At 39.9% G+C, this 18,088-nt stretch overlaps 1 protein-coding gene across 10 annotated transcripts in view; it reads left to right on the forward strand.

Annotated features, from left to right (window-relative positions):
* The window catches only part of LOC111251868 (sodium/hydrogen exchanger 9B2-like), an 18,586-nt gene continuing 498 nt past the window's right edge, over positions 1-18,088 (forward strand). The window contains exons 1-12 of one of the 10 annotated variants that reach the window (XM_086989450.1): positions 1-157; positions 410-794; positions 2,421-2,496; positions 3,326-3,378; positions 3,468-3,560; positions 4,727-5,153; positions 11,996-12,286; positions 12,469-12,619; positions 12,868-13,177; positions 13,658-13,882; positions 16,692-16,985; positions 17,388-17,555. In XM_086989450.1, the coding sequence (XP_086845576.1) occupies positions 783-794; positions 2,421-2,496; positions 3,326-3,378; positions 3,468-3,560; positions 4,727-5,153; positions 11,996-12,286; positions 12,469-12,619; positions 12,868-13,177; positions 13,658-13,882; positions 16,692-16,985; positions 17,388-17,555 (2,100 nt within the window). In that variant the 5' untranslated portion in view covers positions 1-157; positions 410-782. The remainder of the gene's footprint in view (positions 158-409; positions 795-2,420; positions 2,497-3,325; positions 3,379-3,467; positions 3,561-4,726; positions 5,154-11,995; positions 12,287-12,468; positions 12,620-12,867; positions 13,178-13,657; positions 13,883-16,691; positions 16,986-17,387; positions 17,556-18,088) is intronic. The other 9 variants (XM_086989453.1, XM_086989458.1, XM_086989452.1 and 6 more) reach the window with 9 other exon arrangements.

Raw genomic sequence — 18,088 nt, forward strand, 5'->3', positions numbered from 1 at the left:
TTACTGACAATCGGAAACGAGCGATGATTAACAATCGTCTTGCAGCCCGAACCCTTCCTTGTTCCTCCCTTTCGCTTCCCGATCAGCTGATTTCTGTTTTTGCGTCCGGTCACATAAGGAGCTGAATCTACTATATATTTCGTATCTGCTCTAATGAGTATGTGATTTTTTTCGTACACTCAGAGCGAAGTAACTATACTATAGCCACATTAGTCGACTGATGGACCGTAGCATGTAAAAGTACATATTGGTGTAGTTATGGTTATACTAATCTGTCTAATATTTGGAAGCAGGTAGTGTAGCATGGGTGTTATGAAACTTATGCGTCAAAAGATGACCAAGAAGTGTTTGGGTAGACAGACCTTAAAACTGCTTTATTGCCTCATCGTATATTTGCTGCTGATTACAGATAAGTGAATGACTACAGGAACATTCAGTGCCTGACACTAACTCTCTCTTATTAAAAAGGCTGCATCAGACGCGCTATGACACGAAAAATATCGTCGCACGCCTTATCGTTGTTTGTGTAAATCGTCTGAGCGAGTACGCTAGCATTAGAGTGAACCATATGCTTGGCTTCGTGCGCACCTACACTGGATTAAAGATAGCGATACCCGCCTAACCGCTCAAAGATGCAGAGGCTCAGAGAGCATCCAGAATTTTAAACTGTTCCACGGATCATGCTTGCTAATGCTACAATGATTTATCAGGTTTTTGAAGACACTTTTATCATGTCGTTTTCGTAGTTCACTACAAAATGGAGGAATCAATTTCAGAACCAAATGACGCCGCTGGTAAGTTAAGTTTGGCTATATAAATTAAATCACAGAATTTCTTTTGATTATCGAGATATGCTAACTTTCATGGCTAGATAGATTTACGTGTGCTGTGTCACGTGAACGGGTAGCTAGCAGATGTTAGGATCGATGTAATCGATTGAGTGAATCTTCAAGAGGCGTTCATTTTTGATGCGCTCCGTCATATTCTTTACCTCGGCTTCTTTTTGCGCACGTGGACTTACGTGAGATAACAGTACAGGTCGATCTGCCTGACACAATTTCATTTGTGTTTCTCTGTGGTTTAGAAAATTTTCTGTCTGCCTTATGTTTGGGTTGATCGAAGTTTCTTAACTGAAATTGCTTCAAGCTAAACTCTGTTGAAACTAACTAATGAATACGCAAACCTATATGAAATGGTTATTAATATAAACCCTTAGAGCAACATGGAGTATTCTTGTAAAACATTTAACTAATTTTAGCGTTGAGAATTTATTAGGAAACAAAAATTTACTCAATTTTCTAGCTAGAGTCTCAACTTCAGCGCGTTATGAAAGTTAAACAGTAAATCGAATAGTTCGTTAAACGCTCTGCATAGTTAGGCGACATCCGCATTGCTTTTCTTTTCGTATATAACTGTAATCCTCATTACCTATACGCTGTATTAATATGTGTTTCATACATCGCATGTCTGTCGACCATTGAAAATATTGAATGTGTGATAGTATCTTACCTGTTTCATTCGAAGCTGTGGAGATTTTCTCTAAAAAAACAAGCGAAATTTGTGGAATCGAAGACCCTTTATGTCGTAGAATATGCGGGGAGCATATAATAATAAACAAAGATTATATAAATGTACATCCTGTAATGCTTATACATATAAACAATATAATTATTTTGCAGTCGTAAGAGTAGTACAGTATAAAGTTTAGATACGGATCAAATTAATTGGCATCAGTCTTTTACTGAACCACTAAATATCAGCTTCTTTCATATTCCGAAAAAAAATAGACTGGATTCACATCATGGGAATATTTTCAATAAATTGTGAGTGGCTTAGTTAAGGTACAGCGGTCGCAGCTAAAAAAAAGTAAAATAACGGGTTTCTAAAAAAATAGTCTGTCTAGTTGTCTAGCATCGAGCGAGGTACGTGAATCTAGCGACCGTGCTTTTGCGGGCATAACTGTGTGGCGTCCAAGATTTAACATGATTCGCGTTTTGTGATTGGTGTCATACTTCAGTCAGCTTTACATTTATTAACACGAAATGGCGACAGTTCTGCCGGTGACCGTAGCTCTTCCGCCCTGCAGTTTCGCCAAACGCGATTTTAACGCAAAGTCCTTACAACTGATAAATGGAAATAGATATTGACCGCTAGATACTGTTCAGGAAATCTACGAGCTTTTGATGTTTAGTTATTTTGACCCATTCAACAGAGCCGTAAACTTTTCATTTTTGATTCATTACTACTTTTTTAGGGTTTCGAACGGACTGATAACGTATTAGTTGCTTAATTATATCAAGCTTTATTGATTTTCCAGCGCAGGTTCCCTTTTTTGCGCACGAATCTTAATTTCTCTCTAATATATCTTACTGCGTTGCAGTTCTGGGTGCACAACATAACTATTCCGTTGACTATTACAGATACTACAGAATAATGACCCACGTACAACTCCGCGCGATTTCTTTAACACCTTCCATATGCATAAAGCTGATATATGTGAGTCTTTTGAGCCCTATCGCGCTATATCTAATTATTGTAGATTTATAAGCAAAAATTATTGATCGTAGTGTTGATCGCGTGAACTATATAGAACTGGTTTTACTTATAGAACCCAGTAATAGTCAAGTAATTCATATATTTAAAGAGCTGTTCAAAAAACGCAGTAAATTTAAAAAGAAGGCGTTAATCAAATGATTATACTTGCACCAAAAAAAGATATATTTATAGGATACGTTTTAATTTATTGTACACTTGGTAGAATTGCCCTGATTTATCACCGGCTTGTCGCTCATGGTTAATTCCATCAAAACGTTTCCAGACAGAATAACTGCAGAATGATGCCGGGAAAGATATAATCATCTTACGAGCATTAGTGTGTTATACCACTATAGTATTTTTGAAACGTTAGGTGAAATATCACGTTCAATTATCAGTTTGCTTTCGCCGTCCATATATAAATTGTATAAAAGATGTGGTTTACTACAAGATACTATAATCAAGAGATCGATTACTTTGTTACGAATAAAGTGTAATGAAAACTATGTGGAATCCGATTTTCAGATGATCGACAGATGAGCTCCGACTTTTTAGAAATTCCGAAAAAAGATAAGGAATTGAGGGAAAAAGTTTTTCTTGTTTCGTTGACTGTTCTTATAGCTGATTTTTTTAAGCATCAAATTTATACTTATCCGTCCTCTCATGTGATCTCCATATGTAATTACCAAATAATAAAATGAGGGTTTTTCTTTTATCTAAAATATACTTTTCGTTATTGGATCATTGATAGCTAGATGTATTAAGCGAAAAACACCACTTATGGTTACAGGCGACGAGTGTCCGACAAAAATAGCTGACAGAGATAAGCGGACTCTAAGACAAGTGAGATGTTTTTTGACGCGTCCACATAATAAAACACGCTGTTCTAAGAGTGATAACTAAACATTGCTACTCATTGCTTTTGATTTCAGGGCATACATTATGCTAGGCCACAATGCTATTATGTAAACATAATGACGCTCGATACGCTTCAAAGACGTTCTGTTGCGACTACCTGTTCTGAGGCAAGACAAAGATCTAATGTGGGCGATATATTTCTTTAACAGAATTGTACGCATCCGTTGTGCGCTCGCTTGGCTTTTGACCACAGCAATAAACAACGGTGCTTAAGGAGTTTTAAACCTAAACAATCCTAACGGTTTATTAACCTATTATTTACAGCCCCTTTAAACCTGAAAGGTGCAACAGTTACAGGCTCTTCGTACTGTTAATAGCATCAATGTCATTGTGTGCTTCGTTATTCCTCGTTGATCGCTTTCAAATTGATCAATATTGTTATTACCATTACAATGCCGATATTGTTATTAGAACTAACTTTACGTCTTAACGCCATAATTGTCGAAGCATGTGTTTGTGATAAGTATTCGTGTCTTGGCTACACATATGTGTAATCAAAAGGTGGCTTCTATTATATTTAGCTGTTTAATTTTGTCTAAAAGTTTTAAGAGAACCATAATTTTGATGAACGATGCCACGTTAGTGAAAAACTCATATCTTTGTGTGTTCCTCTGTTTTGCCGCTTGTCGAATGTGTTCGATTTTATCGTATTTCTAAAATCTCAAATGGAAAATGAGCATCCTTTCCACATGCTGGCACACGAGTTTTAAAGTTCTTTGTACTACCTTAAGTAACGGTAGATTCATTCCGTAGGTGATGACATTAGTAATGCTTACGACCCGTGAATTATTCATTAACCGCCAGAAGTCATCTTTATACCAAAAAGGCATCATTTGCTCTTCTACGCATTTGAAAGAGGTGTAATAAACAAACGAAAGTTTTTCGTATGAAAAGGTATCGTGCTACAGTTCTATTGTTGACTTCGGTTCTGTCAACAATGGTGGGAGCTTTTTTGTAGATTCGTTCGTGGATAATAAATGTACGTGTGCTAACTAAGCTTATCAACTAATTTCCATAATTGCTCCACGGAAGTTAACCTGTTACTATAGAAGCAATATTATTCAAAACGTCAGATCTTGTTTTGATGGTGGGGAAGTACCAAATTGGTCGTGGAGCATCATCTCATCCTCAACTAGCATTCATGACATTTGTAGCCCTTTTGCGGTCGATATTCTCCGCTTTTCAACCCGATCAGAATGAAAGCAGTAACCTGGGCAATTAGCAATATTGCCAAAATATTCCCTATCGTGGGCTTGTCATGTTGTGCTTTCAGTTAGTGGGTCGACATGTTGCGCGCACGATGAAGAGCGTCTTTCTAAAGTCAGCAATCACAGCCCCATTTATTGTACGGACGAAGTTTGCTCCTAAGTTAAATGTTACAGAAGAAGCCCCACCGAAGACTATACTGTCACGCGATAATGCGGCTAAACAGGTCAGCCCGTCAACAACATGGTTGGACGCATCGTCTGAGACTTCTTCGTCGGCCACAGCAACTGTTCCGACGGAGTCTCAACAGAAAGGACAAGTGGAGGAATCAGTTTCGTCAAGATTTAGCACTACAACAAAATTGGAGACAGAATCAATTACGCTGATTTCTCCTGCAGAGATTGGAGGATTGCTTGCCGAAGACTCAACTGTGAAACAAAAAGCAGATTTTGTTCGAAAATCTCCCCGACGTTTACCGAAGGCTTTTTCTGAAGGTATGAAAAAGAACTCAGAACTCTGTTCAGAACTCTGTTAAAACTGTTTGTTATTTGTTTATTCCATTACGGTGTTGCTATTCTCATTTGTCACGTATATATGTTGTCTCTAGTTAGTTGAAACCTCGAAGATCTCCTCTTATTATAGTGATTAGTATTATCAAAGTTCGCCGAGTTGAACTCTTCATACTTTGAATACAAATAACGGAAAAGACGCTGCTTGTACAAAAAAAAAATGTCGGACAGTAGAACTAATACGACTTTATCGTCTTTTTGTCAATTACGCTAGTCTAATGATCGGATCCTTTTCAGTTCTTAAATAACGCAACTGTTTTTTGTAGTAAATAATTAAGCCGAGTGATTTATTTACTAAACAATCGAACTCTTACTTTGAATCTTAATATAGAAATTTTTACGTAGAACATAGGCGTGACAAAGACTCCAGTTCAGATGATATAAATGTCTGCTCGGCTCAGTGAGTCAATTCCAACTTCATTTTTAAAGTCACCAGTATTCTCTTTTCGGTCGTCCGTCTACTATGACACCAGCCGCCTCTTTCCGGAATCTCCCCTACATCGAGAAAGTCTTTGTTGCAGCCTTTACAGATAAATTTGCCTATAATAACTAAAAACATATAAGCTGAGGGCCGTATCTGTTTTACAATGGTAAATCCAGCGGTTTCGATGGTCGAAGGATTTCCAGTAAAACGAACGGAATGGTTTTGTATTTGAACAGAGTTCGGACTATGATATAAAGCCGATGTGTTATTCACAGCTAACGTTCAAGTATCCCATCTCTCCAAACTCGTAATTCTGTATAGGAGATTATTCAATAAACAGATTTCTAAATGCTTATAAAGACTGCCAATGAGGTTATTATAGAACAGTCGTCAAAGCCTCATGAAGGATGCCCTTTAGTTTGAGCAGCAAATCCTGGTATTACTTTATTTTTTATAGCTTATGGTAGACCAGCACCATCGTATGTGGGCTGAATGTGAGGCTTAGCTTTGCCAGTTGGGTTTACTCCCGTCAAGACTATTGCTCACTGATTCTCAATTTCTCTATCGAGGTTCACTCCCAATCAACCCAGCTGTTAGGAGAAAGTAGCTAGCACTACCGGTCATTAGGTCGAGGTCATTCCTGCTACGCGCTCCAACTTACTAGTCGAATTAGCCCCCCCTGGGCTATGAACCTGACAAAGCATCGTCCGCCGTGTTGCTTAGCCATAACACCGCAAGACGTTTTTTTCAAATTTTTTTCCGGAATTTCACCCGCCCCAAAACACTCTAGTGGTTGAATGATGAAGACTACGAAGATCTTAATGCCGTTTCCTACAGATAATCCCATTTCTCCTGCCATGTGCTTTTCTCTAATGTAAACGAGCGCCGTACACGTCGCCAGCATGTGGTATGCCGTATTTTCCATGCCAGCAGTGCACAGGATACAAAGACCTAATTGGGCTCAACTTATTTGATGAGGATTACTTCGAAACACTCGGTGGCCTAATGGAATCTGTGTAAAATAGTAACTAAGTTCTCAACCGGGACATACAAGCCAGGCCTGTAAGTTAAAAATGGTGTCCCTTAATGCTGTTTCCGAAGCAAAATTATGAATTGCCTCTTACCGTTCTTGCCACATTTTCAAGACTTTGCCTTCCGCAACATCTATCGTATCGTACTAAAGCATGTGCCTTTCTAGAACTCCCATATCTCAGGGAATAATATTTGCCAAGTCGTGTTTGTCCTAAACTTGTAGTAGGCTCGGATAACCTTTAGTGAGTGTAAGGGTAAGTTGAACACTTTTCAATCGATTCTTAACCTTAACCTCCATAAGTTCGGACAATGTCTAGATAAATACGCTGAAAAGTGCAATCGACTCTGCTACTGCTGTAAGAAGCCCTTTCTTCTTTTCCCATGGTCTATACATGTTTAGCAGTGTTCTGACAATTTCCATAAAGGGTTAAGTTGCTTTTGTGACAGCTTGCTTGATGTGGTACACTTTTTTCATTTTATAATTCATTTGTATGCCCACGTATTCCACCATTTTTCCGGAAATTATTCACTTGTATCCAAAGCGAGTGTGAGAAGCTGGTACTTTTTTCTTGCCGATTAATACAGTAGTTACTGACTTAGGACCGGCTTGAAATAGCCTGTGCTTTCCTATACATATTAAGATCTATTTTAATGTTTTCTTTGGTACTCCTCCGGGCTTTAGCTGTAGCAGTCAAGCCATTTGCATAAGCAATTATTTCCAACTAAAAGAAAGATTGCTTAATCTTAACATTTCATCATATGCCAGGATTCGCTGGAGAGGGCCCAGGGTAGAGACTTGAAGAATTGCGGCAGCCATATAAAAAATTATTTCGTCATTAACCAGCAAACTGTTCTATAGGTAATATGTGATCAAAGGAACTAGGCACTGGAGAAGTTCTTTCTTCAAACATGTGAGCGCTGTTTGCTATGACAGGTTATTAAATGCATTTCAAAGAAGGATCGCAAGAAAAAATCTTCCTGCTTTATTTGAGCTTTTCCTCGCTTTATCCTATCAGTTGCTGTCAACACTGATCTATGTTTCTGATAGTTATACAGATTGTCTGACAGAAGTTCTCCTTCTTCGACTATGCTCTTTTGTCCTACTAACCTCCTCGATAACTTTCGCCAGTGTCCTGTAGAAACTCTAACCTTTGAGGATAAGTACGACTTTACTTTTTTTGATTCTCTTCTGGAGCTGAGAATCTACGTGGCAACTACAGCGATCATGTTAGGGAAGTCCTTTTAAAGAGTCCTTGTAACCACGGCCGGTATTCTATTGGTGCCCGGCGCATTACCCCTTTTAATACGCAAGTTGTGATACATTCTTTTTGCGCTCGTAGCGGGTAGAATCTTAGTTCTCTTATTTTGGTTAAATACTCTTCTTCACGGTACTCGCTTCCTCTCATACGAATTTATAAGGGCGACGCTACAAATCTTTTTGTGTCTGCAACCGAATAACTGGAGAAATTTTCTCTACTAGTCTACTAGAAAGCTTCTCCACTAGTCTTTTTTGCTATCCTTGACGTTTATTTTAAGTTCCGTTGTTTTTTTTCTTCCTACAGTCCTTAATAGCCTCTTGGACTGCGTCCAGATTGTTGCCAAGTCCAACTTCTTCAAACTCCCTTTTGTATCGGTTACGTGCTGGTCAGCTCTCGCCACTCGTAGAACACCATTTTTCACTCATCTTACAATACCCTCCTACTCTGCAGATTTCCACCCAGAGTCATCGTGGATCTATCTTACTCTACGAGTCTTCATATTTCTGCACCTACCGTTTTATAGCTTCCCTTTTTCTTTCTTTTCTTAGGTCCACCAGCGACGTTCCCTCAGAAGGACCGCCGCTTGTTCGCCTTAGATGCACAGAAAACTCAATACCGCAGTACTTCCATCTTTTGAGCACCTTCTAGACATGAAGATGGGTCACCTGATCCACTTCACATCCCGCAAGATCTACAAACTAGGAACCCGCGTCGCTTCGAAAAGTCGGCACGCCGTAGTCTTGCTAGGTCTTGCGTGGTCACTTCTGGATCCAGCATCTGCCGAGATCTCTTATCTGACCTACAAGCTCCTTATACCTCAGTCGTCGCGTCAGTATTCAACAATAGCTGCTAGAGCAACTTAAGTAATCGACTTCAATACGCCGTGAAAATTTGGTTCGAATTTTTCTACAGTCTTATTAAAATTTGAATAACAAGAGTCAATGCGATCTAGACTTACGTTCTGTACTTAGAAGGACCCTTCCCTTGTTTCATTACTTGTTGCGATCTTACTCTAACTTTCATGCACGTTGTGCCATCGGAACTGCATGTCATTTGCCGATTGGTTCTTAAACCAGTGTCAGGCTCGCAAAAGTAACCCCCCAGACTGTGACAAGCTACACTTCTGTTTCAGTTTACCTGGACGATTCCAATCATTGTCCATTTGCCTTTTTCTTTCGCTATTCTCGCTGAGAAAAAGCTATTGTGCCGTTTCCACTGCTGTTTTTGGTATTTGGAGTTCATTGCTGTATCGAAGGTATCGCTTTTCGCAGCTTGTCTTGAGGAAACAGACATTGCAGACAACTCAAACTTGTTATTCGTCGATGCCGAGATTTTACTAGTAAGTGATTTAGCATTCTTTAACACCATGGACAATACGGCGCCGTAACTCGTTCGGTCACGTAGTCTATCTTATACACAATTTGCCTTGTGCTATTATTCTGCTTTCTGCTGCAGAATTTGTAAACCAAATTATGGTCTACCAACAGCTCGTAGTGCCCTTCATTGGTTTACTGACAAAGAGATGGTCATTGTAGACCCCAGTGTCTGTCGACAATGGGCCTAGAAACTGCTTCAGCAGAGGTTCCCTTTGCAAGGCTCTTATTAATAGGCGCTCGTGGAAGGTAAAGGTTGGCTAACGACGATCGATCTTTTTTTTTTAATAATCTTCTTTTTTTAATAAAAGCTTGAGATACTGCCACACACCCTTCCTTTACATTCATTCTATTTATTCTAGAATTTTAGTTCCTGTAAGCTTAATCTTGTGTTTCAGTAGATCCACATCCCGCTGAAGCTTCAAGACGTTTGCAAAGGGTGTGTCCTCGTTAACATTTCTCGGTATCATAAAACTCGAAACAGTGTTAGGTGTCCCTTTATTGTTGTTATTTGTGATCGTCTGGTGCAGATGCATTTTGTAAGTCGCACCAACTGCAATTCTCCTGAGAAGCCCGTGGTTTCCCGTACTTTAACTCATAACGCATAGTAACAGATTTTCGGGTATACGTTTAGCTAGGCAGTCTGCTAAGCTAAGGATTTCGCAAAAAACCTTATAGTCTTGTAGTCTAGTTTTGAATCCGGGCATAAACATACTTCGTTTCGTACTGGGAGCCAGCCGTCTGATGGGATGCGTAACATCGATGCCCGATGTAAAACTCAAAACGGTGATTTCACTGAGATGGTATGTAGTCTTTTTTGTCCTAGGCGGATTGGAGCTACTGCCGTCCTAGATATGATAATCTCAACCTTATCCACTTCCTGTATGGTACAAACTAAAGGTGAGTCCGACCGAGTGTCCCTTCAGCCCATTGAACTGGGTGGTCATGTTTACCCAGACCAGATTATGCGTATCACGTTACGATAACTTCGGAGCCCTGTAGCCTTGTTTAGGCCGCTTTCAATCTAGCAAAAGCTAATGCTTCTCATCAGAGCTGCAATCCCTCATCCCAAACCTACCTGTGTCTCTCAGGCCCCTGATGACATTAGACACCCAAATTTGCATTTTTTCGAGTATACACGTTACTTTATCGGTTTTTCCAACGTCACCTTGTCAAAAAGTTCGTTGTCCCGGCCCATCTTTCCTATTTTGTACGCCATTTTTTTTCATTTTGCCGTGTATGTGTTTGTGTAGCCAAGAACCACCTTTGTCTTTTTCGCTTAAATAAACATCGAGTTTCTCAGCTAATTTGACCATTCCTGTGACCGACCTCAACAATGTGGGGACAGCCCTCTTCTTTTTATGCACGAAATCTTGACCCACATTTTGATGATCGTACGTTCTAGATGACCGGCTTCTCTCTTTACCTCCTCTTTTACAGAGACATCCATATTCGTTCTATGCTCGACAGGGTTCGGATCCCCGGCTGTACCCCCTTTCCATCCGGGTGTCGCGAGACTCGGGAAAACATTCTTTTCAGGCGTTAACCTGTCCAACAGGACCATTAGTGACGAATAGCGGTATAGGTAGTAGGGTCATTTGTACTACAAAGTGTGCGCCCAAGCTCGTACGTTCGCCGCTGTCGAAATTATTCACTGTGGCCTGGCACACCACGTAATTAGTTTGGCAGACCGTTACGATTTAAAATAGGAGCCGCTTATTAAAGGCCTCTAGGCTGCGATACTACAGGATAAAGAGAAGATTATATGAGAATGATACCTTTGATTGCCTTGATCCTTCTGTGCAGTGCTGGTATATAGCAAAATGTAGATTTGTCCGACCGTATCTCGCGTTAGGATTATTACCTAGTTCAGACTGTCTGTTTACCTGCCTACCGCAGCGGCAAACACAGAAAATACTAACAAAAAATGATAGAAATACTGGAAAGTAGTCAGCCTTTACCCTCTGTCCCAACTGCATCATTAAGTTACCATTTTTTGGCACTGAGATCAAGAGATACTAACAGCTCAAACTCCATCGACTTTCGGGAACCTAGGTTGACCGCGACCGCTCTTTGCTAAATCGAAACTGAATTTAATATTATTTGATATGCAACGGATCAAACTAACCCATGTCCAAACACACCCTTCAGTGCACCTCTTGGTTTCTCCGACTTTTTTAAGGAAAACAAGTTCTGGAACCGTTAGTCCTAGGATGATATATGGAGTAAGCGGATTTGTAATATCCTGAAATGAAGTTTTGTAGCGACAATAAGAATAACCGTTTTCAAGCAATTCTAATATGAAGCTTTGTGAATGAGACGTGACAATTAACATTAACGGATGACTACTACATTTATGACGAGTCAACCTTTTTCCTTTGTCACGGATTTTACGTAGAGTACTGTATTACCATAAGTATTGCTTCAGATAACTCTCAATCCTAGTAAGGTCAGACTGAGATCTGGGGTATCGAATTTAAAACGGTTTTGGGTGACGTTGAAGGTTAAGAATTTTTTTAGGTGAAGGCAAAGCATACCCTGCTTGCACCTGATGTCTTTGCAAGGAATTCTTCTTGCGTTGCTAAGTAAAATGCTGCAGTCTGCCTGACCTCGGAATCTAATAATTAGACGGTTAACATCCAAATTTTATAGTACTACCTCAACGCTCGTTCATTTCAGCGCGTCCGAATTATTTGGAACGTTTGCGGTGGATTTTTATCACACTGCCACTGCTCGGAGCCCTTTGGGGTGCTCTGCCAAGCGCACAATTTTTACTCTCTGTCCAACTTGTTGTCACCGTGACGATCGCATACATTGCTGGCTGTGCTACCGCGTTATTGCCACGTGTACCGCCACTACTGGGAATGATGGGAGCAGGAGCTGTGCTCGCAAATTTCGACTTAGTTGCCATCCCGTCTGAAATACCCGGAAAACTTCGTTCAGTGGCACTTGCCATCATTCTGTTGAGAGGTCCGTAAGGTAAAAGTAATATAACGAGCGTAATGGGTTTTAAATGAATGAATTAGTCCCAGTATGTTAAAGAGCCGGGCAAAATGATTATGCCTTGCAGCACAAGCAGCCGGTTCATTGCAAATTACTTCTTTTCCTATAAACACACACATACATGCACTAACTATTGTATACATTTACAGCTGGGATAGGATTAGATCTGACAATACTCCAGAAGCTAAGTATGGCTTGCATACGATTGACATTCATTCCCTGCTTTGCCGAGGCCTTTATGGTTATGTTCGTCGGCCACTATCTTCTCGACCTTCCATTTCTCTGGGCTCTGCTGCTTGGGTGAGTTGGAGTTAACAATGAATGCTAGAATCCCAGCATTATTATTACTTCTTGACATTTTTAGATATACGCTCTATGCTAGAATTACTACTATCGAGCTGCTTGTAAATGTGATATGTATCTGAAAAATCTTTTTAATCTTAAATCCACATTTATAAAGCAAAAATTTAGTTTAAAAATTGTAACGATTTTGTTACCGATTATCGAAATGCTTTTTGGTCGTTTGTCCTATTCTTGATTGGTGATAGTTTTGTGCTCGCAGCCGTATCGCCAGCAGTAATTGTTCCGGCCATGATCGAACTCAATCAACAGCGATTAGGCACAGACAAGGGCATTCCAACTTTAATCATGGCGGCAGCATCGTTTGACGACGTGGCGGCGATCACCGGATTCGGAGTTGTTTCTGGAATGCTCTTTCAGGCGATGGTTGAAGACTCCGTCTTGTGGACCCTGCTATCCGTGCCTTCCGAAGCAATATTAGGGCTCATCTGCGGTGTACTCTTGGGCTTCGTTATCGCATACGGCCTTCCGGCAAACAGAAATATTGAGAGTAAAATGGTCAGCATCAAAAATCGACATATTTAGCGTTACCTATAGTCTGTTGCATGCTTATGTCGAATCAAATCGAAAACACTATTTCCACACATTCTGCTAACTCGATGTGATCTGTAAGATTATTTATAGCCATATGTAGTTAGAACCTGGGAAATCTCTTCGAGAACTCAATGAACTCCAAACATTAGACTTCGTAAAAGTGAAGTGTTAGCGTGATTGCCTATTAAACCAAAGATCATGTCAAATGGTCTAGGTTCGAAACCGGCTGTGGCTACAGTGTGTTTCATGCTGAAAAAGGCCAGCCGTCTATGGCAGTAGCAGAGGCCATAAAACTTTAAACATTTATTAACTCCAGGCACTAACAAACATCGAATGCTAACTATAAGTCAAATACTAAGCGTGGTTTCGCTTACGGCAGTGCGTTGATGCATATAGTAAAGACTTAATTGAATATTTAATGTAGCTGATGATTATGCATTTCAGTTCGACCTTTTATGTGCTTTGTACATCGTACTCAGCGGTATAGCTGGTATCTTGATCAGTAATCGTTTTGGTCTTGGAGGTGTAGGACCTCTAGTAGCCATCGCGTCCTCAGCCACAGCAGCGGTCATATGGAAGAGACAAGCGAGTATTTTATGCGACGCCAATGATGTGGTGCAGATCGTGTCTTGTTCACTCGTCTTAAAGTACCTCTGGATCATGTCTGAGGTAAGTACTTATACTTAGTAAAAAATTTACTGCTGATGCTGTTGAAGAACAAGAAAAACCTTGTTTACTACAAATCAGTTTAGCCTTTTCTCACAAATAATAAAACGATTCCCTGCGTGTTTCGTTTAGTAAAGCATAACTAAATATATGTTAACCCTACCTTGGCAAATAGAAGTGCCATTTGTTAACTCCGACCCAATTGAATTGACCCCCAAACGGAAGCCGTCAGAACTTAGCTTTAATAAAAAAAATAAATGCCATTAAACTTAATTTAACTTCATTACTTTACATAGTGACTAATAAGGGAAAATAATTGTAAATATTGTTATATACCATAGTCTACATGTTCTAAAGTCAGAAGATGGATATCCAAGCGCTACTGGTGACATCAGCGCAAGAGGCTTGGACAGCAAGTCCAGCCGGTTCAACAGGACTCCCTAAGCCTGAACGTTCCAACAGCCGAGTCACCTTCGAGAACATTAATCCCAGCTAAGCGAGACCACGGTTAAAAAATCGACAATAGGATAGGGAACACAAAGCCGAACAGTTGGACTAAAGTCTACTGATCGTACCCTCTTTAATAGTCAAGGACTTCGTGAAGCACGTTCTGGCAAAGTCGATGACCGGAAGGCCGCCTTCAGCATGCAACACCTCGAATCAGCACAGCCGCTCGCGAAAATGATCACGGAGTATGCAGTAAGGGCAAACCTTGAGAAAACGCTAAAAATTACACATGGAATTCTGAAGGAGTTGCAATTCGGGCTCTCTTCTTTAGGAGCTGTGAATGCACATCCTCGTACTAACGCAGACCTAGATAACTAGCCCTTTTAACTTACCGGGTTTTTACCTCGTTCATTTTCCTGCAATGAAGAGCAGCGGACTAGACCGCCCTTGTAGAGGCATACCCCTGTACTACAATCATAAGATAAGCGACCTCATGCTGTACCTACTAAAGAATAACGCCACTGCCTGAAGTCCAGCGACTAAGTCTCATAGTAGCCCCTATTCGGTCGATTGATTTGGAATCAACGCACTTATTGGTGGAAAAGCTCATTAATCTGCTGCAGCCGCACTATGGCCCTTCCGCACAAGCTCGCGGATTTTGATTGCTGGGTACTTAATCCCACCTCGACACCGATTTTTCTAGAATACGCAGGAAGTTAGTTTACCTATATTTGTAACGAACGTAATTAGAGATAGAATAAAGTTTCAGTGTGAAAATTCTTTTCTCTCAGATGGTGCACATGGCCATAAAACTCACTGTCGAAGTCGCATCTGTGCAGACTGCCGAACGTCAAGCTCTGTCGCGACGCTTAGACGTCGCAGTGTTCCTTCTGTACTCAGCGTAATTAATGCCAAAACTTATAAACAACATCGGGTTGAAATTCACTGGTTTACAGTCACCCCGGAAGCATAGGCCGTGGTTATATTATACCTGAAGCCTTACACGGAGAGCTTAAATGGCCTTCAGATTTACAGTCTAGTAAAACCTGAACTTTGTCCTTTAGTTTCCGTTTTTAAGACGATCTGTCGAAAAACATATACATGACATAAACAACAATATTGTGTGCTGAACAGCGCCATTTATTAAAATGTTTACATACTAATATGTTTCATGTCCGAAGGATATATACTACCGTATTAGTAATTTCTAAAACAAAGAGGGACCCAACCGCGTTATCGCGAAGCGAAATAGCAATGAAACGTATTTGCTATAACTAGGGACTTATTTCGGATTTAGTGACTGAGCAAGTAGACAGTTACATATCATCATCCTAACGGAGTAGCATAAGTTCTAGAGGAAACTTTCCACAGGAAGTGCATGTATCATCCTGATGGTCAACATCAAGAAAGCATCAGCTAGGCCGCGCAATCCACTTCACGCGATGTTCTTCGATTTCAAAGTAGCCTTGGACTCGGTGCCTAGGAACAGGTTTATGCCCACGCTGGCCTAGGCGGGTATCCCTGTAAATGTGCTCAACCTTCTCGCTATAATTGATCTAACAAGAAAGCCAAGGAAATCAGTCGAAGTCAGTCTGTATGCAGTCGATGTAATGATACGAATTGAATACGTGCGACAAGTTCTGGTTGCAACGTATAAGATCCCCGTCATTTGGAAATATCTTACAGCAAAGGATGTTATTTAAATTTCGTCAAAGCCTCCTTGTTAAAAAGAGCATTAGGGCTAAATATTCTGACCCAAAAGCGCTTCGCACGTCTTCTAGTTAACTCGCTCAAGGACCTATGCTATCGCTTTAAGCCCCCACGAACGGAAACCTTTAAGATCAACCTTAAGCAATGGGAGCAAAAAATCGCAGACATTGGTGGGGATTTCCTTATACCAGATGCGATGCGGAACAACGAATTGAAAGACAAAAGCCGAGTTAACACACATATTGTCACTTGCTTCGCCGTACATTGATCGATTACAGATTCTGAGGGAAACCAGGTTTCCATAAGCCCGACGACGCATGTAGGTGCTCCAGATAAGGGGGAAGTTGTGTCAAATCTTTATATATATAATACTTTTTCTATATATGATATTTTAATATATTTGGTACATATATTAAATTAGTTTTACGAATTCACCATGACTCGCGTAAACCGTATGACGCATGTTTTAAACAATTTCATATAGTTCTTTCAGCTATCTGTGATATTGGAAGTATGTTGTTGACCCGTATATATAAAGTTTTTGACTACCCCCAGTAAAAAATGAATAAATAAAATTTGAGATACCACACTTTACAAGAAATAAACAACTAATTTTATACATTTCGTTGTTAATTGTGTTGATCGTAATTTTCAGCCGGTACTGTTTGCAATGATTGGCCTTGAATTTCGCGTTTCATCGTTGGATCCAAACGTGATATTACTTGGTTGCCTCACATTGATTATATGCCTATCGGTCCGTATCGGAGTGACGTACCTGGCCGTCAGTTGCAGCTCACTCACCCCAAAAGAAAGACTATTCGTGAGTATAGCATGGTTGCCCAAAGCGACTGTTCAAGCTGCTCTGGCGCCAACTGCCTTGGATATGGTACGCTCCCTAAAAAATGAAGGACAGCCTGTTGAGGAAAGTGCACTTGTTTACGGTGAAACCGTAAGTAATCATTCAATAGTAAAGAAAAATTCATGAATCACTTAGATTACTATCGCAATATGATGTATGTTTATGTGAATGTCTTTACTTTATTAATTAAAACTTAAAAAGGGTTTTAAAATAATATACAACAGATAAATAAACCTAGATTTAAAAAAATATAACCAGAGAAATACCTATTTGATTAAACCATATATTCATGGCAAACAAATCACTATATTCTTCACCAGCTTAACATATCGAAGAATTATCTGATCAGGGGAGGCACAAACTCTTCGTTTGTTTTTTCGATCCTCATACGATTAAACCGTTTAGGCAGACTGTAAATAATAATACTTTATAGCGACAGATAATAATACTGCGACTTCAACATCAATAGGCTTTACTTACCTTTATTTGCAGGTGCTCACAGTTAGTATCCTGGCCATCATAATTACTGCACCTATAGGAGCTTTAAGTATAGCACTTTCTGCTCCGCGGCTGTTAAGGAAGGGGCAACAAAAGTTTTTAGTGAATGTAAAGGAAGAAATGCCACTGAAGGCGATCGCGAGAGCAGCCGAGGATCTGCCGGTGTAATATCATTTAAGTCGACACAACTAATTTTAAAGCAGCAATAAACCCACTTTTGCGTCTTGGATACCTCTCGCACTAAAACTGGGGTCAAAAATTGTTTGAAGAAAACTACTATCAGAGCCTCGTGTATAGCTTACGCCTCGATTGTACTGCAACCACAGCATATGTACAATAAATAGCACCCATTAAACTCATCATAACAACAAAGCGATACGTAATGTAACAGACCTGTAATTGTACGCTTAAGTTTTTACCACAAAGTACATTAGAAATTAAATAACCTGCTTTAGTAGAAAGTCATTAAATAACAAAACATATCTAATGTAATCTATACATTCATGCAGTTTGTCTCCCATACCGCAAACGGATTAATTGTTTCGTTAAATTAAATGCATTTTCTGATTGTTGGTGTTCATAAGAGCTTTTAAAACGACTCTAGGATCATAAAAGTTAATTGGAAGATGAAATTTTCTTAAAGACAGCGGAATCCACCATGTATATGCCAAATTATTGACTGTTAGAACAAATGT

This window comes from Varroa destructor, unplaced genomic scaffold (genome assembly GCF_002443255.2).
Source record: "Varroa destructor unplaced genomic scaffold, Vdes_3.0 BEIS01000005.1, whole genome shotgun sequence".
Classification (NCBI taxonomy): Eukaryota; Metazoa; Arthropoda; class Arachnida; order Mesostigmata; family Varroidae; genus Varroa; species Varroa destructor.